This window comes from Anarrhichthys ocellatus, unplaced genomic scaffold (genome assembly GCF_004355925.1).
Source record: "Anarrhichthys ocellatus isolate YVR2014 unplaced genomic scaffold, GSC_Weel_1.0 scaffold90, whole genome shotgun sequence".
Lineage (NCBI taxonomy): Eukaryota > Metazoa > Chordata > Actinopteri > Perciformes > Anarhichadidae > Anarrhichthys > Anarrhichthys ocellatus.
Window position 1 is genome coordinate 581,684 of NW_022280120.1, and position 26,213 is coordinate 607,896.

At 44.4% G+C, this 26,213-nt stretch overlaps 1 protein-coding gene across 2 annotated transcripts; it reads right to left on the reverse strand.

Moving 5' to 3' along the window:
* Window positions 1-7,249: 7,249 nt before the first annotated feature.
* Window positions 7,250-23,881, reverse strand: ptpdc1a (protein tyrosine phosphatase domain containing 1a). 2 transcript variants are annotated; one of them, XM_031875407.1, is made up of 10 exons: window positions 23,567-23,880; window positions 19,383-19,478; window positions 15,887-16,058; window positions 14,870-14,950; window positions 14,616-14,734; window positions 12,786-12,923; window positions 11,000-12,039; window positions 10,142-10,327; window positions 8,748-8,858; window positions 7,250-8,656 (listed from the first exon to the last, which is right to left on the reverse strand). In XM_031875407.1, exons 2-10 carry the CDS (start codon window positions 19,468-19,470, stop codon window positions 8,543-8,545), a joined length of 2,049 nt encoding a protein of 682 aa, XP_031731267.1. In that variant the 5' UTR covers window positions 19,471-19,478; window positions 23,567-23,880; the 3' UTR covers window positions 7,250-8,542. The 2 variants fall into 2 exon arrangements, with proteins under 2 accessions (XP_031731267.1, XP_031731268.1); XM_031875408.1 differs by lacking the exon at window positions 14,870-14,950 and having other exon boundaries at window positions 23,567-23,881.
* Between the last annotated feature and the right edge of the window lie 2,332 nt (window positions 23,882-26,213).

The following is a 26,213-nucleotide window of genomic DNA, read 5'->3' on the forward strand; positions in this document are numbered from 1 at the left end:
CCCCCCCCCCCCCCCCCAACAATGAACGCCCCTCCCATCGACTGCCTGTTGTCTTGGCACGTTCTGGGACCCTGCATCTCCCATCAGATCACATGGCACGTGATGCGATCTTGCGCTACAGATCGAGACCGTGGCTGCTGCATTTCATTTTGTTGTACTCAAGTGCAATTTTGAGGTTAGGGGAGACCGGGCTCGTAATGTGCACTTTTCATTTCCTACCATATTATACTGGCATAACACACGTTAGTGTGAGTCTTAAAGCTGCATTCTCTCTAATGTCCATCAGGGGGCGACTCCTCTGGTTGTATAGAAGTCTATGAGAAAATGACTCTACTTCTCTCTTGATTTATTACCTCAGTAAACATTGTAAACATGAGTTTATGGTTTCAATCTCTAGTTTCAAGTCTTCTTCAATACAGCATGATGTTCATTTAGTACATTATGGTCCATTTAGAGTCAAACAGACCATAAAGCAGGGTATGCTTCAGGGCGGGGCTACTGTGATTGACAGGTTGCTGCCAGCACCATATATGGCATCTCTACGTCACTCCTCACTCCAAATATGGTCACCTCCATTCACTGGTTGCATAAAACCAAGATGGCGACGGCCAAAACACAGAACTCCAGGCTTCAAAACGGCAGTCCATAAACCTCTGAGTGTCGTTATGATTTATAATATGCAGTCCATACTTTAATAAAGTATAACTGTTCTGAAGAAATATATCAGCTACTTCACTAATGGTTAAAACATAAACTAGCACAACAATTACAATAATAAGCACAATGATCTAAACAGACACATCTCAAACTAACACACAAAAAAACACATGTGCATTTTGGTACATATAACAGCAGCCTCAACACAATACACAATAACCAGCACTGCATGATGGGAAATGTGGGAAAAATGTGGGTGTGAGTAAAAATCACTCGGACACCCTCTGTGAAACGTCTTTTTACCGCTTTGCAATATATCTGCATTATGTGCCAGGACACAGTGATTTGGGGCAGGGCTGTACAGGGGGATTCAAAGGCCCATCGGCCCTGTCCTCCGGCACACCTAATCACAAACCTTTTCTTAAATTAGGATTAAAGTCATGCATTTCTGCCAACCAGCCCCATCACAGGGTTGCTCACAATTGGCCCATACACCTTTGTGATGTAATTATATATATATCTCTTCACAGACGTAGCCGATACCTGATACCACCCCAACACAGTTTTATAAGATATTAGTCAGAGACCACTCCCCCTATACTGTACAACTTAAATGTTACCCTCACACAAATGGTTAAGCTGCAAATAATTTAAATTCTTGTCTGTTTGTTCTGTAAAATGTCAGAAAATGGTGAAAAATGTAAATTGTCACATTTCCATAAGTCCAAGATGACGTCCTCAAAGGTCTTGTTTTGTCCACACCTCAAAGATATTCTGTTCACAGAAGAGCAAAGAAAGCAGAGAATATTCCCTCGTGAGAATATGGAGCTTTAGTTGGTGATGTATCTGATAGTTGACCACCGATAAATGGTCGCAGCTCTTGTGACTGTCAGATGTTTTAACTTTGTAGATCAGTGCAGTTCAAGAAAACAAACATTTGGATGTTTCACTGTTTCTGTGTGAAGGATACGCTATATGTGTCTCCCCTACTTGTACTTCAATATTTCCATTGTTTTACTTAATACTTCTACTGCATTTATCGGACAGCTGTAGGCCATGTTACTGCTTACTCTACAGAACATCTTTCATACCAAACAAACACGATGCACTGGTTTACATTAAAAACACTAAATAGTTACAATTCGCTTCGGCTTGACCGGCTGCAACTCTAGAATGCTCCTTACATTGTAATGGATCAAATAGAATGATCCAGAATCATTTAACTAAACAATTTAATCAAACATAAAAGGAGTACTTTTGCTTTTGATACTTTCAGTATATTTTATTGATAATACTTCTGTACTTCGACTGAAGTAAATATATTGTAGTATTGCCACTTTTACTTGAGTAATGACGTCCTTCCAACCACTAACAGATCCAAATGTTAATAATATTACATGAGTTCAAGTTACAGAGTGTACAGGTCGTCTGCCCAACTCAACAGACTTAAAGACTTTAATCGTCATTCGAACTGAAAATACCAACTTCCTAAATGAAACATATCAGAGCAGCAAAGAGAACTGTAGAAGCAAAGGGAGGTGTTGCTGTGACTATTAGTCCGGCTCAGGTTCTCTCCTCTTTGAAGACCATCACCTCTTCCATGGTTCACACTGAGATAAAGGACTGTAGCACCATCTATCGACACCACGGTGCAACTACTGTCACCATGCTCCACGGGGGGCGGCGCCTGGGTACAGTACACATAGACCCACAGTAAGAACCGCTTACGCTGCAATAATAATAATAGTAATAGAGCAGGTTTTCAGTGGTCCACGCACACACACACACACACACACACACACACACACACACACACACACGTTTCTCCGTAAACAGACTAACTTTGTCGACATCTCTATGATTTTACAGTCCGTTCTGTTGCAGCTGATACAGTGAGACTAATTATACATTCACCTGTGTGGGTGTGCAGGGCCTTTTAAGTAGACTTCAGAGACACATGTTGTAGTTTTTACTCCTACATTTACTTGTTGCAAAGGTACGGTGCTCAGCATTAGTTACCATGGCAATAAAACTTGGTAAGAAGTGACCCTCCTGCTTCGTAGTACCGGCCTCAGTGCTCAGGCTGCTGAAGTTTTAAGAAGCTTCCTCTTCAGTGGCATTAAACTGTTTGGGTGTTGATCTACAGAGCTAAACTATCTGCTCAGATTCAGCCCGATGCTACAAAACTGATTGAATGGCGCCTCACAGTGCAGATGGATAACGACCTAAAACATACTGTGAACACAACCCAAGAGCTTCTCAAGGCAAAGGAATGGAATATTCTTCAATGGGGGAAGTCAGTCACCTGATCCAAGTGAGCAGGCTTTTCACTTACTGAAGATAAAACTGAGGGCAGAAAGACCCACAAACAGCAGCAGCTGAAGGAGGCTGCAGTAAAGGCCTGAGAAAGCATCTCCAGGGAGGAAACTCAGCATTTGGTGATGTCTATGGTGCCAGACTTCAGGCAATCATTGACTGCAAAGGATTTTCCTCCAAATATTAAATAACGATGATTATATTCACAATTATGTTAGTTTGTCCAATTACTTTTGAGCCCTGAAAATGTGGGGGATGTGTAAAAATGGCTGGAATTCCATAACAGTTATTGTGATATTTCTGTTTTATCCATTGAATTAAAGCTGAAAGTCTACACTTCATCCACATATTGACTGATTAGTTTCAAATCCACTGGAGTCGTGTAAAGAGACACAATTTGAAAAGTTGTGTCACAGTCCAAATACTTGTGGCCCTGACTGTATATTGCGATATGCACAGGAATATTCAGGCTACATTTCAAAGTTAAATGCATCAATCTGGTGCACTCAGAGCAAAATGAAGAGGCTTGATCAATAGTGTTTTAGTAAACAATTTAATCACAAACACGTTGGTTGCATAGATATGAATGGTGATGACACACACAAAGCATTAGAGCGAGGGTTGGTAATGTTGAGAAGCTAGCAACAGTGTGCTACATTTCAGCCCGGTGTCTGCAGCTCTTCAGTAGGAATGAATGAAAACACTGGACGGGCTTATTACCGTCCCGCCACAGCCACACATACCAGATTCTTTTTTGTCAGAGCATTTGATCTATTGATTGCTGTCAGGATGAATTTCATGACCAACCCTACCGTTGAGTCCATGGCCTGGGAAAGTGTTTGGTTGGGGCGAGGCGTGCTGTAACGCTCGTAGTCAGAGCCCCCGTCACCCGATGAGAAGTGTAGAAATGCATACTTTTTTAGGAAACTGTGGAGGGCCTACATGGATGGTAACTAATGGGAAACACTTGATCAGTCATTAAAAATAAAAAAAGTCCTTTTGTCTCAAGCAGCTCAGAAGTGGAGGCGTGACGTGTTTGAGCTCATTTGCCGACATTGCACATCCTGACGTGACGATATATCGTTCAGCTCTAGTCTAGTGGTCCCAAAGGCTCTCTTTGAAGATGAATGTATGAATACCATATATTATAAATAACAGTGAAGAGATGCCACTCCTCAGGGAAGGCAATACATTGTATAGTTATCTCCCAAAACAGGGCAAAATCACTACCCTCTAACTATACAATCTACTACCTCACACTGTGTGAGCAGCTGGGATGAGACATCTGTTCCTGTGGAACCATGATGGAAGCTGCCCTTCAGAAGACATGGAGGGTCCACTGAGACGTGTACCTGGCACTTTGAGAAAGAGAGTAGGCTGAATAGTTATCTCCCAGTGCGGGTGTGACCCTAAAACTATACAACCTACTACCTCATCCCACGGTGCAAACGGAGTCGTGGCAGATTTAACGATGAACAGACTCCTCGGGTCGAGGACAACCACCGGCTGAATCCAGGACAACCACCGGCTGAATCCAGGTCTGCTGACACAGGCAGACAGCGGAGAAGCTGTGTGGAGAAAAGAGAAGTTAAGCTCTACATCAATAATAGTACAGCCGAGGAAGCTTCTCAACAGGTGTGACCAACGCAGAGCATTTCAACTCTGGAGTGATAAACATACTTTCACTCCAAATAATAAAGTGAGAACACGATGCAGTTCCAAGATGATCTGAGCCAAAAGCAACACGCTGGAGGTCCATCTGAAGTTCAGGACCATGGACAGCAGCTGGCAGCGTATCACATATTGTGCTGCGAAATGTGCGCCGGACATGCGGCTGGACCGTTACGCTTTCTTCATTTATCCACGTCGACTCTGACAAAGACTGCCAAACATGAACTTAAGTGCATCCACAATTACTGACGTACAGTTGGAGACGACTGGTGTAAATACCGGATGAATATCAATAGTTCATTTAGCTGTGTTTGTCAATGCTCTTGGTGGCAACAAATTCACAAGTAGGAACCGCTTACACTTAACTTTTTTAACTTCATTTAAAGTTTTAGCTGTACATTTTATTGGGACTATAGACCAGGGTTTTCTGCAACAGACATTAAACAGGGCCTCTACTAACGTCAGACAATAGTTTGAATGAGAGATAATGTTATGCTCATTAAGCTTCATGGGAAATGAGCAGTGGTGCGACAACAAGGGGCAGGTTAAATCATCTAATATTAGTTACTTCATTAACAATGATGAGATGTGTCAGGATCACACGGGACTCAACTGAGCAGGCGATCGCTTGAGGACTAAAAGCTTGAATCTGGATTTCTTTTTTAATCCATCTATCATTAAAGATAGATGGATTCTAAATGTCTGGTTTTGTCTGACAGATGTACAATGCAACAGAGGAAAGCAGCGAATCCTCTCAATTGATTACTTGAAATGATGTCATCTTTGGCCATTTAGCTCGAAGAATGACGATTCACTGATATCAAAATTGCGGCGTAAAGTATGTAACGTTAATGCGTTGATACGTTGACGACTTAAGACCAGTTTCTGGAGAAATTAGTAACTTCATTACGAGGACATGGATTTATACTTAGCGTATATAACGTTAGTGCAATAATCAGCCAAAACACTACAGAAACCAGTCTGAGGAAGAATTAACTAACGCTAAATGAGACAGGCGAGGCTCGTGACACCAGTGATTGCACAGTACTGTCCATGTCTAATAACAAAATTAATTTAAAAAACTCCTTTTAATTGGGGGCTACTCTGTAATTTGGAAACTCGGAATTAACTAACCCTTCACGTCTCTGCACGAGACGGGGATCTGGACGACACTCCTTTAACAGGCAATGGAAGCTAGCAAGCTAGTTCTAATTACTAGCCAGCGTGACTGGGCAGTTAAGAAGTGCAACACCGTATTTGGATATTTTCACCGTTAGGAAAGTCCTATTCAATGTGGCAATGAAGAGTACATCTAAAGTGCTCAACACGTTGTACCACATTATGCCAGCTATGTCAGTTAACCACTCCTTACAACTTGCTAGCTAACCCTGACTAGCTAACAGCTAGCTAGCAGCACGTTCCAGCATGGTTGTCCAGAAAAGCGTCGGATAACAGCACAGCAGCTGGCTCTTCCGCAACAAAACCATTCCAACGGGTACTCTAAAGCTTTTTAAAGAATACGTGCCCGGGCAATGAGGTACATATATTCGAAATGTGTAATTACTACAGTCTACCCACCTGACTGGCATGTCTGGACCGCTCCTCCACACCCTCTCAGTGACTGCTTCTTCTTCTTCGTGGTTTGTTGGCGCAGCTCACAACGACCTTAAAGGGCCCATTATCCCCCCCTGGTGTTTAGTAATGTACACTACAGCAATAACTCTGTGAATGAATTGATGAATCACAAATAAATAAATCAATACTGGGTACATCCATGTGCAATAAAATCTAAGTGACCTGCTTGATTCGTTTTCTTTCACAAAACGGAATCGAGTTCATCGCATTGCACCCCCCCTTCTTATTTATGTTATTATATTCCCTGCAGTTAATATCAATATGTTCAACTCCTTTTGACAATATTTGAAAAAGGATGTTGGATTTCCATCCAAATCTTCTGTTTTTGGTTAAGAACTTAAATCCCGATAAAATTAGCAAATAGATTTTAAAACACTGAGGCACATTGAAAATGCACGAATTTCAATCAAAATGAGGTCACAGGGACGGGATGAAAAAAAAAGATTGCATTTGCTAATAATGCAAAAGCTTGTGAAAAAACGGCCTGATATACATCAGCCAACTAATATATTATGTACTGATGTTGTCTGGAGCCAGTGTCTCTTCAGGATTCAGTTAGACATAGTGTGTGCAGGATTATGTGTTCATTTGGCCAACCAACAGTTGCACTCCAGGTGTTACCACATGACGGACTTTGCGGTGGGTGTTCACAGCGTTTCTACAACACAACTAAAATACTCCATAAACGTCCATGTGAACGTTAATGTGATCTTGAACATAACTTAGCCTTTTCAGACGGCAACGTTATCCGTTTTAGGGAAGCTCTGATAAACAGCCCAGTCATTCATTCAATAGCAGAATGTTGAAATAACTTTCCAAGACCACAGAAGATCTTCCAGGACATTCTACTTTTCTCCCTCTAATTTTCCATGTGTTTTAAAAGACTGGAAATCGGTCAACTGTTTTCCAGGTTTCCCAGAACACGAGGGGACTCTGTATCTACTGATGATGACCGTTATAAAATAATACATGGCAAACATAAACACTAAAAATTCACATTTCTAAGCTCCAAATCATGTTGATTTCCACAAGTACAACTGAGTTTTTCTGGCCAAACTATTTCCCCCTTTACAGCATGACTGAATCCTTTGCATGGCTTTCATCATGCATTTGATGTTAGACTACTGAGGCGACACCAGGAGGCACACTTTCTCTCTGAGCTGTATGCTAATAATGAAGCTGATCATACTGTAAAAAGATTCACACGCTTCACACAGCTTTCAGTAACTTGTGTTTAATTCAGTAAGAAGTAGCCCATTGTAACAATGAAAAAAATAGTGCTCGTCGGAAAAATTCCCCAGAGTAAAACATCTCATGTCCTTAGTGTTATTATTATTATCATTATTACCATCAGAGTTCCACATTCGGAACGTGTCAGCAGATCTACATTACATTGTATCCACGTACGAGACGTTCGAGGCGTCCACCGACTCGTTACACACACACACACACGGGCGAGGCAACGTTACACACAGCAGCATGACACAGGCGAGAGGCCAGTGGAGTTGAGGCAGGCAGCACTGTGCTAAATGCAACAGTGGAGGCAGATCGACGTTTGACAAATGCATGAACAACAGAACAGTACGAGAGCTTTTTTGGTGCACGCGGTATTGAGGACATAGAAATCGATTGGAACATGCCCTGTGTGGCCCGTCCAGTTTGCATCGCCACAACAGAAGCCACAGTTTGCATTTGACTCTCAGAAAACACTTTACATTCTACGGGAACTAAGACAACCGCGCAGCTCGTTGTGGTAGAAACCAATCGCTGCGTTCTTAAATAGGGAGCTCTGAATAAATAAGACACGTTGTAGCATCTGCACAGTGTAAAAATATTATTTTGGTTTAAATAAGAAGTCGAAGACCAGCAGCTTTCTGACAGCCCGAGTCACACGTTTAAATAACGTCGTGAGAACGTTTCTCAGTCATCTTCCTGCCGACATAACAGTTAATAATAAAAGCGACATCTAGTCCCTCACAAATATATTACACTGAGAAGAGATGACGAACATGTGGCACATGTGGAACGGTGGCACATTGACAGAGAGGATGGCAGTGCTTAGAGACTATGAAGAGCTTCCAAAGGAAAACAAAAACATGAAACCTTTAAATTACGCAGTCTTCCAATATCAGAGACTGAAGATTGGCAGATCTCAGCGGTATCCGATGCGAGGAACAGGCTTAAAATACAATAATGCCCAAAAGTGAAAGTGGAACCCCGTGTCTTCTCTCCTCTCGTCAGACCGGTCCCGTTGAGGCCCGGATCAGGAGTCTTCGTTCTCCTCCGCAGCTTTGCCACGCAGCTCATGTTGGAAGGGGGTCAGGGTTTCTTTGAGGATCGCGTACAGAGGCCCGCTCTTCTCTGAGGAGGGGTCCATCTGGAGAGAGAGAAGAAGAACAAATGATCATTCCTGCGTGCAAAACAAGTGTCTTAATGTAATCAATACGCACCATAATGTTGATGCTCACCTTAGTAAACACTCTTATTGTTTGGTGGAGAAAACTAGCCTCCACCTCTTCAGGCATTGGCAGGAGATGAGCAGCACAGTCAAGGATGCAGAGCAGAGTGAGTCTGTGGCCCTGGCAGCGGGAAGAGTGTATGATACTATCAGATTATTGAACAAGCAGTAACAGTACCACATAAATCATATGAACCAAAGACAGTGCAATGACAAGCCAGGTGATGGCCTTGTCTTCAAACCGTTGACTGTGTATCAGAAGTGGACATAGTCGTCGTGACGTCACCAAATGGTTTGTGGACTGTAGTTTTGAAGCCTTGAGTTCTGCATTCTGGCTGTCGCCATCTTGGCTTTTTGCAACCAATGAATGGAAGTGACCATATTTGGACTGTGGAGGAGTCTAACATAACTACCGTTATGAAGCCTCGAGTTTGTTGATTTGGCCGTCACCATCTTGGATTAGACTGGACTAGAAGAAGACTTGAAACTAGAGACTGAGACCATAAACTCATGTTTACAATGTTTACTGAGGTAATAAATCAAGAGAGAAGGAGAGTCATTTTCTCATAGACTTCTATACAATCAGAATTAAATTTAAGTCCAAATTTGTAACTCAAATTGAAGAAAGAAACACATCAGTAGCTTAGCGTGGGGGAGAAAAGGGTAGAGCAGAACTGGGAAATGACTGGCATCTGTTAGCGGGTTCAATTGGAAGTTTTGTGTTTCTAAAAGCCAATTCCCACTTTCTGCTTTGGACCCTATGTGGACGTCACCGTGCAGCCCAGAATTTGGGACTTCAAGAACTGTACGCACAGCAAGCACGCGGACTGCACGTGATCCAGTTTGGTTCCCCACTGGAGTCCAGTGGGTGGTGTACGCACCTCTAGCTGGTTTGCCAAGAAGAAGAAGGTAACAAAGTGGATGCTTGTTTTGAAGAGTTGTGTGAGGAGATCCGCTTTTACCCACATTTAAATGGAATACAAAGAAAGCCAAAACAACGTTGCTATCAACTGGAATTGATCGTGGCCAGACCGACCTGAAAGGTCAATTGTAGAATGAATGGAACCAGAGCAAAATGACCAGTAAAAGTCTGCAGCTGTCTGCGGACACAGAAAGTATGACCGAGGCTTTAGGCTGAGTGTCTATACAGGTTTTTGAAGCTGGTTTAGCGCTGGCTTTCTGAAGTGCATGGAGCGGTGCATCTCATATCAAATGCTGTTGGTGTGGACTGCCTTTAGTACATTCACAATGAAAACAGGACTTTTTTTGCAGACACAACCAGGATTATCGTTAGTGCTACAGTGTAACTGGACACTGTGGTAAACTTCTGCCTGGAACAAAGCCGTTAAACAGTGTCAGAGAGCGTCACACAGTGATGCTGTGGAGGATATTCAACCCAGCTACCTTTTCCAGCGAGTCCAGGGCGTTCTGTGGGTTGACGTTCTTCTCGCTGAGGGCTTTTACGTCCTCGCTGCTGATGACTGGATCCTTGAGCTGCTCCAGCCAGGACCACATCAGACCGGAGAGGACCAGAGGATCTCTCTCCATGCACAGCCTCTCCCACGCTCCCTCTCTGGAGTTCAGCTCCGTCTGCACGTCACAACAAAGAGAAGGATTGAAAACAAAGTGTCACAAAGCAAAAAAAAATATGCAGGTTTAAAATCAGGCGGCAACCTCCGGTTCTGAAGAGTGAAGCCAATGAGGAAGTGTCATAAACCTGTATTCTGTCTACTCACCAGCAGGGGGTGACCCCTCTGGTTGTATAGAAGTCTATGAGAAAATGACTACTTCTCTCTTGATGTATTACCTCAGTAAACATTGTAAACATGAGTTTATGGTCTCAGTCTCTAGTTTCAAGTATTCTTCAATACAGCATGATGTTCATTTAGTACATTATTTATTAAGTCAGTCAGTCTGTCAATAATTTAAAAAAAAAGAATAAATATTAAATAAATACCAAATGAAATTAATGACAATGAATAATTAGTCAAACTTGATAATAAAGAATACTTTTCCATAGGCCAATTTCACTTCAAAATGATAGCAGACCACCTCAGAGTGTCAGACAATATCAAGACATTCTGATGTGGAATTTCAAAATGAAAGCCCTCTAAAATGTCATATATGCTACGAGCTAAACTCAGATTAGTTTACTACAGTAGAATGACCACGCTGGTATGATCATATGCATCAAACGGTATATTGTATATCGCCCAGCCCTACTACATGGTATATTTGAGAGTATTTCCTGAGGTACACTACCTGCCACATCGAGACCTTGGAGGTGAAGTCCTTGTCCGTTAGGTCCATGGCCAGAGCTTTGGCCACCAGCAGGCGTCTGCCCTCTGGGGACAGCTCAGACTGGAAGGTGATGAAGGGAACCTCTCTGACATCTGGCAGCGTAGCGTCACAGTGAGGTGTTCTTCCCTGGTCGGACAGGTCGAAAGGCAAACTCTGAAGCCCTTTGTGGAGTTGCTTTTTGAATAAGGGGGATCCCGTGTCTTGCTTTGCGTTTGTATCGGGGCCCTGAATGCTGGTGGTGATGTCCTGAGGAGAGAGGTCGTAAAATCTGGGCAGGGTGCAAGCTGTAAGGCTGCTGTGAGACAAGGAATGTTTGATCAAGCATTGGATTGGTTCGTTGCTCTTCAGATTTCCTAAATGGAACTGTGATTGTCCAAGTTTGTGAAGGGTGGAATCGCTGTAACTGAGCCTCATGTTGTTGGACAGGGAGGACTTCAGGGGGCTTCCTGCATTCTGCTTCCTCCACAGAGGGTGGAGCTCATTATCACTGGCGAGGGGCGGATCGTGAGGGGGTCCGGACTGCATAGAGGGTGGGCCGAGGGGATGAGACGAACAAGCAGGGACGGGAATCCCCTTCCCCCTCATCTCCTTCCCTAGCTGCTGGAGGGCCTGCTGGGACACAGTCTTCTCCACCTCGGCTGTCAGGTCAGGGATCTCCAGCCACTCCTCCTCGATCACCACCTGTCTGTCGGCCGCGATGTCAACGAGGAGCCCGCACACCAGCTGGACGACCTTTGGCACGTTCTTCATCTGTCGGGCCTCGTAGCCGTGCAGCAGGTGGCGCTGGCGGGTGAGGTACTGGGAGAGGGTGACGGCACTCGCTTTGGGTTCTGCGCAGGAGAAGACGCTTCGGAGGGGAACCAGGAACTGGGCGAACTCCCTGACGCACAGCAGCTGGCCTCTGGTCTGGATGGAGTTGGGCCTCTTGGCTCGCACAAACAGGATGGCTTGGTCGGCGCTCATCCGGGACGTGAAAACCAAGTAACAAGCCAACAACACGCCTGCATGATGAAAAAATAAATACAAGACTGATATTTTACAAGCATAGATGAGGATTTAAAGGGCAGGTCCATCTGCATTCTTTTCAGGGTTTTTAAATAGAAACACCCACTGAGCTGTGAGCAAAAAACAGGGAAGAAGGCCACCAAAGTAAGCTAATCAATAAAGTTATGGATAATGCGAATACTAGCATTAGCTGTGTCAATATTAGGCTTCAGTTCCTTGTTGTAAGCTATATTTAGAATATTTTCACAGCTTTACCTTCCGTCAGACAGACCTTTGTGTCGGAGAACTGAAGCAATTATATCGCTCTATTCAAAGCCACTGGACTCCTTTGACGAAAACAGTAATTTCATCTCGCAGAAGCCGGCCGTTGGTGGTCTGCCACTGCATCGATAGGTTTACTTTGTTTGACTTTCTGATCCGAACTAACGTGGCGTCCACAGCGGTACATTGCTTAGCTTCCGTGCTGGTACTCCGGTCTGCTTTTCCAAACTGGGAGCATGCCGACCACCTTTTAAGTTACTGTATGTAGTACACTGACTTTAAGGATGGATCGTATACATCAGGTCACATGGGGAACAGTTTTTAAAAGGGCTTGAGAAAATAGAATTACGGCGCTAAAACATACGTACTTCGGATACATAAGGAACACCACTGGGAAGATACAGAATGATATAACAACCTCAACAACAAAAAAATGGACCCGCCCTTGAAGCCATATGCCAAATTGACCGGTGTTACAAACCTGTTCTTCCAAGACCTGCGTGGCAGTGGACAGCCATTTTCCCCTCTTGGACGGCAAATGACATGACTTTCACCATGTCAAGGATTGTAGTCAGAGAGGCCACACCGTAATCCTTCCACCCAAAGTTGTAGTAATAAACTGAGACACACAAAGCCAGAGCAATTCAGAGCTGGTCAGTATCCACATGATAATACATCTATCTGTTAAAGTGATGGAAGTGCATCACAAAGACATACAGTATGTGTCTTTTACATTAAAAGAGTACTCCTCTGATGCAGCAGTTAATTCCTACAGCACGGTCAGACTCGTGATGATCGCTCTGATGCTGTGAGGATCTTTCTTGGGGAAAGATGTCAGGAGAGCTTCTCAGTAAGGAATCAACCTCCAAAGACAACAAAAGTGGAATTCCTCGGTAATCCTTGGTTACTAGGGATCACATCACGTTCCCGATGTGGAAAAACATAAAACATTGATGGTCTGAAGTACATGTTGAATCAACAGTAGTCCCTTATCTTATACCCACTACTGAGATTGATTTCCACCTCTATTCTGGGGCCATGCAGTCTACTCTTCATCAAAAATGGGTTGCACCACAAATTTTGAAACAAAACCATGATTTATGTTAAGTAAAGTGAGCTAGTTAAGCCCTCACTAATATGTACATTTCCATTCACGTCTAATAAGACAGCGATCGACAATGTAAACACAGAAGTCACTGCCTCTGAGAAGAATTCACGAGAGACAGAAATGTGACTGAGACGCATCTTAGCCACATGTTGGAACGTGTTTAACTCTCTAGTGTACACATACGTAGGCTTTACTCCTCCCATAGTGTAACTACATCAGTGAGCCTTCTGTGGAAATAACAACTCTCAGCTCCGCTTCTGAAAAGTGAAGCCAATATGGAAGTACCCTGATTGCATTCTTACAACTGGCCATCAGGGGGTGACTCCTCTGGTTGTATAGAAGTCTATGAGAAAATGACTCTACTTCTCTCTTGATTTATTACAAACAGTAAACATTGTAAACATGAGTTTATGGTCTCAATCTCTAGTTTCAAGTCTTCTTTAATACAGCATGATGTTCATTTAGTACATTATGGTCCATTTAGAGTCAAATAGACCATAAAGCAGGGTATGCTTTAGGGCGGGGCTACCTTGTGATTGACAGGTCGCTACCACGCTGTTGTCCAGTCTATTCTCAGTGGTTTTGCCCAATCCTCAGTGAAACTGTTGTCCTTCACTCGCACATCTCACGGAGCAGATACGCTTTCATCTTATTAAACTCACACTGAATCTTTGAGACGCATGTCTGACGCTTTGTTTTACGCTACAAGGACATTTTTGTCGCGTTTAGTGACGAGTAATCTGCATAGACGGCTGTTTAAATCACACAAATATCCCGCTGTATATACATGTGTTTTGAACATATTAACTGTATCCACATTGATCGATCAAGGCTCTCAGACTGTCCGAGAGCTTGCTGGCTAAACAAGCTTAGCATTCGCTACGTTAGGCGCCGAAATAAAATACATTAATCAGTACATCGACAAAAACCAAGATGGCGACGGCCAAAAGCCAAGATGGTGATGGCTAAAATGCTGAACTCTAGGCTTCAAAAGCGTGTGAGAGCCTAAGAAGATGCTAAAACGTTATGTCTAGCTCATAGTTCATGAATCATGCGTGTGTATGTGTTCATTTATGGGTCGTTGTTGGCTAGCTAGCTCTTTTTGCTAACTGTTAATTGTTGTAATCAAGCAGCATTGGTTCAGGTGTGCTGTGTGTCTGGAGCCTACAGAATGTGTTGGTGCGGGTGGATGTGGACACTCACTTCCTGCCTCCATGAAGGTTTCGGGCCGATAAGTGAAGCCGCTCTCCTGCTCCAGCGGGTTGCCACAGCTGGCGTGTTCTCCGGGCCGCTGCAGGTTAATGACTGTCTTCAAAGCACACCTGAGCACCGCAGCAGGTCAACACAACACATTCATTACAGAGCAATGACGGCGAGCAGCCTCCCATTTCACTGTGAATCTAAATGTTAGTAAAGCTCAGATTGAAATGAGGTGAGAAAGAAGGAGACTACTGTACCTTTGAAACTGATCAATTACATTATATTTCTCTATGATTTCAGTGGAAGGCCTTGCCATAGCTAGCAAGTTGTCAGTAATCCTGGAAGTGGAGAATATGACAAGTTAGGGGGAGTTGTGTTAATCAGAAAAATCATAAAGAAATAAGTGGAAATATGGAGTAGTTATCAAGTCAAACACAACTCTAAAGAGCTCATAATATCAAAGAACCTTACTAATTGAACTCATAGATATCACCAAGAAACAACCCCAGTTTGTATTATGTAGGTTCTGTTGACATGTTGGAGTCAAAGGTTTTTAAAGAGAGCATTCTAGATATCTCTTTGTATCCGCCACAACAAAAAGAAATGTTGCCATGTTTTTAGTACTGAAATGTTGTATAAATGAGGCTCTGAATGATGTGTGAACAAACCCCTCATTACAAACCTCCAGAACATAGAGAGGAATAAAAGTGTACAGTTTGGTGTGTGTGAGAACTGCTGAAGTGGAGATTTGTGGATCAGAGTAAAAAAAATTATATTTAGAAGAAACAGCCTTTAAAGATATGTTTAGTAAAATGAAATATTTTGAAGACACTACAGGTGAATACGGTAAAGATATTCCACAGTTGATTGCTTACATTAATACACATTATTTTTTTGTATTTTATGTTTAAATATGCAAATGAGGCATTATCTAATTGAAACTTGTCTTGAATTTTAAGAGAAATCTACAAATCAAATACACAAACTAGTAAAGTAAACACCTGAATATGTATTGTGGGTGTTTTCTTTCCACTTGTTACACTCTATGTTCTCTATGCTCTCCCCTTGCATACACACTGATGCACCGAAACAAAAGCTCTCACTTGTTCAATGTTTCCATTTAAAAAAAACAATCAGACCATAGTGTAACACAAAAAGCAGAACAAACGTATTGGCTTTACATGTAACTATTGATGTGGACTCCTGTGACCCACAGCGACCGGGCACAACGCTGAGAGGAACAACAACAACAGTATGAAGACCGGCCAACGTACCAGGACGAGTAGAGTCCTTTGACGGCTTGCTCCTCATCGCTCCAGCGAGAGGGGTTCTCGTATTTGCAGGCCTTCCCCCCGCAAGCCATGGAGCACTGCATGTGGCCGGGGATGACGTGCCTCAGGGTCTCCCCCATCTTGGTGTACTTTGCTGTAGGGACCCTGGCATTGGCTGGTGGGGGGGGAAACACAACAACAAAGAAAAGAAACATGAGAACAGTTTGACAATACTCATCGGTGCTTAGTGCATGCCTTCCCTGCAGCTGAAGTCATCGTCAAAGCCCTGAATAAAAAACATTTCTTCAGTGTGGTGGTTACGTCTCTCTCTGACAGTCGCCATGACTCTGTGGAAGGAGGAGGAGAGCGTCTCCAGGGCGGAGCTGCGTCTGCGCTGCAGGACCTTCAGCAGAACGTCCGGGACCGAGTGCCGGCGGTCGCGCCTCCTCGCGCTCCCCGCCATCTCCCCGAATACGGAGCTCCGTCCTCTGTGCCGCTGCATGTCACTGCTGCCGGCGTCTCTGTACTGACAGAAGTGACCGGCTGGACGGCTCTGTGCCAACGGTGAATCATCACCCGACAATCACCCGTCGGCAAAGAGAGGCGGCCGACCAGTTTCATCAGCGGCATTTGATGTGTCGCCATGACGACCGTCTCCAAAGTCGTCGGTGGGAGGTGGACGGGGGCCAATGTTGCACACACACCGATTACACACACGGACGCACCCAGATCTGAGGGGCGGCTTGTTAATGGAAGAGGAAGAAGAGCCATGCATTGAGCACTGTACACACAGGAGTGAAACACTGAATCAACAACACTTCTATATAAAACTATCTTTGTGTCGAAAATGTCTTGTTGAAAGTTTCCCAATTTCAATTGATTATTTTGTTTATTAGAAAAGCAGGAACATCCTCACATTTAAGCTGGAACCAGCTGGAGCTCCTAGATCGTTTCATGGAGAACATCATGCCTATTGCCTGCTACTATTAAACAACAGCAATTAAAGGGCAACACCCCCTAAATTAAGAATTCAAATGTGTTATTTCCATGGCCTAGGAAAGTTTAATCAATATTTGTGAACGTGAGCTACTCTCAAGTCTCAAATATGAAGTCTGGAGCTGCTCCATATGCTCATGTGAGATGAGCCGGTCCTGTGTAGCACCGATCACCGGCGACCGCCGCACAATGCTGGTTAGATTTGCGACCGACTTGATCCCAACACGCACATGCGTGAGCAACGATGAACTCGAGACATCGAGGCGGCCGCAGCTTTTAGAGCCAGGCACAGCGGTTTTTCTCCACCGGCTGCAAGACCCAAGGGCAACGCCTGTTTGTCGCCTGATCAAAGAGCTGACTGGCAAAATTCCACCATAGCATGCTATCTAGTACACTAAACTTTTAGTGTGTCTGACCCCTTAGTATGAAGCTCATTGTGGGTGAATTGCATACTATATCCGGTGGAATATTACAGTATGCAAACACTAGACACTATGCCGGTATAAATATCCCACAATGCAATGCGATCATGTTTGTTTGTTTGTTTGGGCTCAGTAACGTCAACAACGCTTCAAATAAAGTGATACATACTACTGTTATTTCACACAAATCTCGCATGGAGATGAATTTTGAAAATGGGCGTTGTTCCCCTTGAAGGTTGTTGTATTAATGCATTTTAGTATCCTTGAATATGAATAACAGAAGAGCTCAAACCAATCAAAGTGATCCAGAAGGTGAAACAATGGTGCTGGCTGTCAGTGTGTAGGAGCAGCAGAGATCACATGACATGACAGACATTCACCAGTCTGCTTCTCCTTCTCTTCTTCACCTGGCTTATTATCTAGTCTTACAATCAGCACCAGAGGAACACCTGACCTTTATATGTCAGAAGGGAACATTTGAGCACATAAGTGTGCTAAGGAAGAAAAACTGCTTACTCCCAGTCTTAATTATGTTCCCAAATCCCCCCAAAAATGCCATAATAACGTCAATTAATTTTGTGCTGTATAATGTAATCTGAAACACCTGTTATATATATTTAATAAATTGTTTTAATCACTGATACTCATCACTTACGTATCTTAGAGTTAAAGACTTTTTAGGTTGTTGATTGATTTTCAATTATTATAAATTTAAAAATTCTTTATAGAAAACCTGACCATGACTTATAATATGGTCAGGTTTTGTTATTCCTTTTGTTTTCATTGAGTCAAATAAAAAATAAATAGAACAGTCGTCTACAGATTTATTGTGTATTTAGTTTTTCCATCCATTAAAGCTACTACGAGGAACTTGATTTTTGCGGCCTCTGTGGGCAAAAGCGAAAGCAGAGCACCAGAGTCCCTTTAGACTCCCTCATGTTACTGCAGCAGGGTCTGACAGTCTGCTCCTCTCAGTCCTGGTTCTGGTTCTCCCGTGCCTCCCTTCCCTCCCTTCCCTCCAGGGGGTCCAGCAATACGGCCTGGGCCTCCAGCAGCATAGTGTCGGTGTTGGCTTCCAGTGGGGACCGAAGGAGCAGGAGGAGAGGCTCTGCTCCTGGAGGAGGAGAAGGAGATGCTGCTGCTGCCAGGAGCTGAGTTCTCCTCCTCCTGCCTGGTTGAAGGTGGCAGCAGAGCCGGATCTGTCAGCGCCCCGCTGGTCTGAGCTGAAGGAGTTTCTGCTGATCCTCCATTTACTCTAAATTCCGCGCCAAATCTGACCGGGTGTCACCGATGACAAGCATTAACAATAACTATATAGAAATAGACAATCTTCCCACTGATGGTCTCGTTTACTGATGTAGGTCATATAGAGGATCAGGATTAAACTGAGATGGTTTCACAGCCCGTTAAAAGTTCCTCATAGTGACTGAAAGCAGCAATTTTAAGGATTGGTCAAATTAGGAAATTGTTCCAGAGGAGACAAATTGAGGTTTCAATCTTTTCCTCGTGGCAGAGATACCAGAGCGATATCTATAAAATCAATTGAAGCTCTGACTGCATCAGAAAGAAATTAATTATTGAAAAGATGTGATCGTGATCTGTCACATCCATGATGACAGACGTCTTATTCATGACAAACTAATATCCAGCATCAATACTAAAAGGATCCTGGAGTGTTCTCCTGTTGAACGTAAACGGAGTGGACGGGTGTTAACCTGTAAAGTCATCATCAGCAAACAATCCTTGTCAGGTAATAGGTGTGCTGTGCCCTTCATCTGAAGCCTGAAGTAGACTTTATCCATCTCACACTCCGTGTCCAGCTACATAAAAACCTTCACATTATAGAATAAATCACTTGTTTGTTTCACCTACAACATTTGTCTTGATGCTGAAGCCGGTCTGCAAATTACCACTCCCAAATTGCCCCAATTCCAATTTCTTCTTCATCTCTTCAACATGATATAAAAAAGGCAAATTATCTTCACTGAATGAAACCATTACAGTCTACAGTCCTGTGCCATTGCACTGCATTACAAAATAAATAGCTCTTGTGTTGTGTTTGTGTTGCTGAGCTCTCCTACCTGTCTCCATCTCCGTGCCGCTCTCTGCACTGCAAGCTCCACTCACGGAGTAAGGCAGGTCGCTCAGTATGCTGACACCGGCTGCCATGGCAGGGGCTGAAATGGGAGGATAAACACTGCGTGTCAAAGGCGGATAAAAAAAAACGAAAGGAAACGAAGTACACAGCCTCGCCAGCGGAAGCTTCGGGGTTGGTGCTGATAACGCAAACGGTAACAAGGTGCACACACAAATGAGATGCGAGGAGCGCCGTTGCCCGGCAAAGACGACCCAGGGGAGAGGGGGGGGGGAGCAAAGTGAGCCACCATGTCAGCGGCTCACGTGTCAGTCTGACGGCTGCACCTCTGGGAGGCAGGTGGGAAGGGCCTGGTGGCAGCGGTGGGAGCTGAGGAGGTGCTGAGTTACAAAGAACGCTTTACACTGCATGTGAGAGGTGAAGCTAAATCCCTCCTATGTCACTGGGCTGATGCCACGCTCATCAATTATCCAAGTGAACACACATCCACCTGCTATTGTGTGCTGCTCCGGAGCCGCACTTCTTGACTTGCACATCTGATTTTTTGCAGCCTGATATCAGGGTCGTGACACACGGGTCTCAGCATCACTCCGGGGACCGAGGGCTTCTCACGTTACACCCGGAGCTCTGATGGGCCTCGGCGCTCGGCCTGAACTGGTGCTGCAGGAGTGAAACTCGGCACCTTCACAGCTCCTTTAACAATTGAGCAGGGTAACTTCTCGACGGGCAAATGATTCCCTGACCTTTTGCTTTCTCCTTCCTTTTTCCATCATTAGCATGTTTTTCTAAGTGTGGTGACTTTTGCTGGACACCCGGAGCTGTCGGACTGCACCAGCAGTAGTTACCATGATGGGAACAGAAAAACAGCAGGAGGCTAATTAGTACAGGACTCTAGATTTTGGGCAAGTTGTTTACATGTATTTAACCTGTACTATAGAGAGGCAAAGTCCCGTCTCTTCTGGTGGACCACCATGGGATCTTATTTGGGAAAATTGTTTTTCAAAAAACTGTTGAAGTATAAGACTTAAAATACTTCATGAGAAAGACCCAAAGTACCCAGGGTACTGTCTGATAAAGAGTCACTGGATAGGTGCTTAGGGTGCCTGAGGAGACACCATTGTAATATTTCTGTGGGGATTTACAATGTGTCTGAAATTTATTGACATTCTAGTGTTTTTTTCTTATCCCCCATTTCATCATTAAAGGGATTTATATTTTGGCTGCATTTTATTCCTTTCAGCGGTGACTCTGTGTGTTAGTGCAGCATCCTTCCAAGCATGGTTGTATTCTTCATCCGGTCCTGTTCATGATTTTCATGGACAGGATATCTAGGCGCAGCCTGGGGGCGGAGAACGTCAGTCTCGGGGGTCTCGGGATCGCTTCTCTGCTATTTGCAGATGATGTGGTCCTGTTAGCCTTCTCGGATCGTGACCTCCAGCATTCACTGGGGCGGTTTGCAGCCGAGTGTGAAGCGGCGGGGATGAGAGTTAGCACCTCCAAATCTGAGGCCATGGTTCTCTGCCGGAAACCGGTGGATTGCTCCCTCCAGGTGGGGACGGAGTGCCTACCTCAAGCGAAGGAGTTCAAGTATCTCGGGGTCTTGTTCACGAGTGAGGGTAAGATGGAGCGGGAGATCGACAGACGGATCGGTGCAGCTGCAGCAGTAAAGCAGGCGCTGCACCGGACCGTCTTGGTGAAGAGGGAGCTGAGCCGGAAGGCAAAGCTCTCAATTTACCACTCGGTCTACGTTCCTACCCTCACCTATGGTCACGAACTCTGGGTCGTGACCGAAAGGACAAGGTCGCGGCTACAAGCGGCCGAAATGAGTTTCCTCCGTAGGGTGGCCGGGCTCAGCCTTAGAGATAGGGTAAGGAGCTCGGTCATCAGGAGGGAGCTTGGAGTAGAGCCGCTACTCCTTCGCGTCGAAAGGAGTCAGCTGAGGTGGTTTGGGCATCTAATTAGGATGCCTCCTGGACGCCTCCCACTGGAGGTTTTCCAGGCACGTCCAACTGGGAAGAGACCCCGGGGAAGACCCAGAACACGCTGGAGAGATTACATCTCCCAGCTGGCCTGGGAACGCCTCGGGATCCCCCAGAATGAGCTGGAACATGTTGCCGGTGAGAGGGAGGTCTGGGTCGGCCTGCTTGACCTGCTGCCACCGCGACCCGACCCCAGATAAGCGGTGGAAAATGGATGGATGGATGGATGGATAAAACCATACACTGTATGTGAGAAGTGGACGTAGTCATCGTGACGTCACCCGTCGAGTTCGACAATTTGTTAGTGAAAAACATCTTTGACAGCTTCAGAGACAAGTCACATTTATGTCACTGTGCACTGTGCCACTGTGTTAAGAGCAAGACTTCTGTAGCCCATGAATATTGATGGTGTAAAGTTAAGAGCCCCCCCCCCCCCAACAGCTGATTTTGGGGCTTCTTTTACACTGTAATCCACACTTCTTGTTAAACACTAATATGGCACCAAGACCTAGTATGACACCGGTTGAAGCGTTTCCAGCATCACGGCTGGAGAAGAAGCCCGATCCAAACGGCGGCCCGTCCTGCCGGAGCCCGACACCGCCTGGCACCGTTTATAGGAAGCTCTTGATAACAGGCTGGTGAACGAGAAGGCTGTTCTTCATGACAAGTGTGACGTGTGCGCATCAGATATTAACAATGATATGACACCGAGCTAATATAGGGACGGCAAATAAATGTCTTCACTCGGCCGCTGATCGAGAGCAGATGAACCGAAACACTTTGCGGTGGATCCATACGCTCACGGATACGAGAGAGACGGTGTGAAGGCTGAGACGCGTCTCTCAGGGACGCTGCTGACGAGAGTTGGATGTGAGAGTCATACTCCACTGAGTGTGTTGATAAAGAAATATGGCGCTCCTCACACCATGTTTCATCTAAATCTTTCTGTGCCCGGGAAATGGCAGGAATATTCAAAGTGGAATTTATGGAAATAAAAAGGAAATAACAAGAACACAAATGGAAACTGGGTAATAGATGGAAACGAAGCTTTTACCACATCATAAGCAGACACAGTCCATTCATTTGCCAAATAAATCAACTAATTTGTCAAATGCATACAATATGAGATGTCATGGTGAGTTAGCTAGCTAGCAAGTAGACTAACAGGGAGAGATACTTGGGCTTCACAATAAAGAACGAATGGAAATACATGAATTAAAACTCTGCAATTAGTTCAATCAAGCTACTTCCATCATGGTAACAGTGACCTAGCAAAAACTAGCAGTTGTTATTAACATGTTTTAAATGGGTTAATCTGTACATGTGGTGTTCTTTAGGAATTTTAAACAGACGTTCTATGCTGTGTCTTAATTTACGATGTCGTTCACTCACTATTCCCTATTAAACAGACACTCAGTTCACTCAACATTGAGCAGTCAATTAGGACTTCTACATAATAACTGACCTCATTTGCAAGGGCACTAGTAGTTTATAGACTTCAGTCACTCAAATCAAATGGCACAGTAAATATGACGCACTGTATAGTAAATATGGCTCTGACTTGTCATGGCACAAGTGTAATTAATGACATTAATGACGGTGTTATTACACCCGTGCTTTTCTTATGACAAGCGTCTGCCATGACAAAGGTCTATTACAGAAGCACGAGGTTACACATCATGGATACGGGACTACTTCTTCTCATTGAAGTCAGATGATGGTGAGGGAGAACACGCTGGTGTGTGCACGAGAGCAACACGTCTGTTACACAACAATATTAAAGCCATTTAAAAGCCCTAACAGATATCATATATCACCTCCTCTGACTAACGGTCGGGTGAGAGACCTGATACCGAGCGGTGAGAGTGTGCCGGCGGATACAAATCAACGTCTGGCCACTTGAGTCGGCGAACAAAGCTGTATTAACGTCAGCTCTCTTATTAACGTTAATTAGCTGAACGTTAAAGCTTACTGACGTTGCGTTAGTTGTGGTTGTACTTTCAAGTTTGGAAGTCACAACGTGTCTTTTGGCGCAGAAAGGCTGGCGTTAGGCTGGCCTGTGAAATGTTGTGTAGCGTTAGTGTTTGGTGCTGATGCTGCGAGCCCTGACGCTAACGTTAGCTAGTTAGCTCGCCGTACTGTGTTAGCGTTAACTGAAGCTAGCATGGTAGCTGGAGAGGGCCTGACTCACCGTTATCCTGTTGTCCGAGTCCGGGGTTGTCTATACACTATCTGACACAGCCGATTCATCTCTCTGACTGCGTGGTTGTTTTGTCGCTGGCACGTAGCAAATCAGGATTTTTCTCCAGCCACATCATTTGGTCCGCTAAGTGCAGCTAGCTCATTAGCTAACTTAGCAACCTGACATGTTGTCATAGACCGGTGCCGTTACGTCACGTGACCACAGACGGAGCTCAGTTAGCGTTGCTGTAATGTGGTACTGTCGATACCTTATCTTATTGAAAAATACTGAAGGAGTTTGTGATAATACAATTGTATTATCATTTTCTTCCATGAGAAATTAAAAAGAGAACATCTTGGCGCTGGTGAAAGTTTACACACTGAGCACACAGCCCTGTAATAACTTCATTTTAAGGCCTATTCTCTACGCTTATGTTTATTTTTCGTTCTTTTTTATAATTTTTCTTTAATATTTTTTAAATCCCAATAATCCGTTTTTTTTTTTAAATATTGCAACTGTTTCACTGACTACATCTCGTACTGTAGAACTGTCTTGGTCATCCTAACACATTAGGGAATCGTGTGTGTCTGTGGGTGTGATTGAATTCCACGCTGAGGTCATTAATTACCTCTCAGAGAAAATCATTTCTTCCTGATCTGTAAAAGAAGCAGTGCTGTCTGTGACTGGTTGACAAAATAAAGAGCCCTGAAAAGAGAGGCGACAGCTCCGCGTATCTCTTTCTGAGGCCTCTGGTGCAGCCTAGTGGCTGTTTTATTAAAATGATGCTGTTGAGTTGCAATGGGAGAAAAATAATAATAAATATATATATATTTTATACTGATATACATCAGTATAAAATACACAATTGAAAAAAAACTAATATTTGATGACTTTATTTCTCTAATGTTTGATTGAACTTTGTCAATGAGCTTTTACTAGCCTCCATGAAGATGAGTCATGACATAGTTTTTTTTCTTACATAACACTATTTAAAAACTGTAAGACTCTTAGTAGAAAACATAGATTTGATTTTTTTATGAACACGATGTTGAGATCTACACGTGTGTTGATTCCCAGTGAGGATCTGGTGGTAAACGCAGATCTCCGGTGTTCACAGACATCTTTAACACCTCCCTGGAGACATGCCACGTACCAGCCTGCTTCAAGGCCTCCACCATCATCCCTGTCCCTAAAAAACCAAGGATCACAGGACTCAATGACTACAGGCCCGTTGCCCTGACCTCTGTGGTCATGAAGTCTTTTGAGCGCCTTGTCCTGTCCCACCTAAAAACCCTCACCGACCCACTCCTGGACCCCCTGCAGTTCGCCTACAGAGCCAACAGATCTGTAGATGACGCAGTCAACATGGACCTTCACCTCATCCTCCAGCATCTGGACTCCCCAGGAACCTACGCCAGGATCCTGTTTGTGGACTTCAGCTCTGCTTTCAACACCATCATCCCGTCTCTGCTGCATAGCAAGCTCTCCCAGCTGCAGGTGCCCGACTCCACCTGCAAGTGGATCACAGACTTCCTGTCTGACAGGAAGCAGCACGTGAAGCTGGGAAAGCACGTCTCAGCCTCCAGGACCATCAGCACCGGTTCCCCCCAAGGCTGCGTTCTTTCCCCTCTGCTCTTCTCCCTGTACACCAACAGCTGCACCTCCACTCACCAGTCCGTCAAGCTCCATCACCAAGAGCAGCAGAGGATGTACTTCCTGAGGCAGCTGAAGAAATTCATCCTGCCAAAGTCAATGATGGTGCATTTTTACACTGCCATCATTGAGTCCATCCTCTGCTCCTCCATCACGGTCTGGTACACTGCAGCCACTGCCAAGGACAAGGGCAGACTGCAGCGCATCATTCACTCTGCTGAGAGGGTGATTGGTTGCAATCTGCCGTCCCTCCAGGACCTGTTCGCTTCAAGGACCCTGAAGCGAGCACGAAAGATTGTAGCCGACCCCTCTCACCCTGGACATGATCTGTTTGTGCCCCTTCCATCTGGCAGGAGGCTGTGGTCCATCAGAACCAAGACCTCACGCCACACAAACAGTTTCTTCCCGTCCGCAGTCGGGCTCATTAACAAAGCCAGGGTCCCCCACTGACTGTCATCCCCAGGACATTTCCTTCTGGGCTCTCCCCTGCACATCCCTGTTTCTTTATTTAAACACTCTCGTCACTTTTAACATTTCACTTACACTTCACTTGTTTTACAGTCCTGTTTGCTGTTTTGTTGTGCACTTTATTTTATATTTTATTGTAAATTTTAATATGTTTCTATTTCTCGCACTGTGTTGATTGCTGATAGTTTAATGTTATTGTTTATTGTTAAATGTTACGCACCAACCGCCACGACAAATTCCTTGTAGGTGCAAACTTCCTTGGCAATAAATGATTCTGATTCTGATCTTACCCAGAATTATATTTCTGCTATGATTAGGCTCCTATGTTATAGGTTCATAGCAACATTGTCCCACATGGACCCAGATTGAAGGCCATATTGTCAAGATACAAGACCCCTCCTCCCTTACTGCTTCACGTCAAAACATATTGAGACATTCACTAACCCTATTCTTAGTCATTCAGTGGAGATTTGCGAGGATGTTCATCAAACACCTATCGAAGTGTTGTTCTGAGCTCAGACGGTGATGCCTGGAG

What these genes read in the sequence shown, in the direction of transcription:
- ptpdc1a (XM_031875407.1), bottom strand. Translation starts at nt 19,470, where the DNA reads ATGGCAGCCGGTGTCAGCATACTGAGCGACCTGCCTTACTCCGTGAGT. An exon ending in CCCTGGACTCGCTGGAAAAG is followed by an intron (nt 8,859 to 10,141) that starts GTAGCTGGGTTG and finishes TCCCGCTGCCAG; the next exon opens with GGCCACAGACTCACTCTGCT. An exon ending in CAATAAGAGTGTTTACTAAG is followed by an intron (nt 8,657 to 8,747) that starts GTGAGCATCAAC and finishes CTCTCTCTCCAG; the next exon opens with ATGGACCCCTCCTCAGAGAA.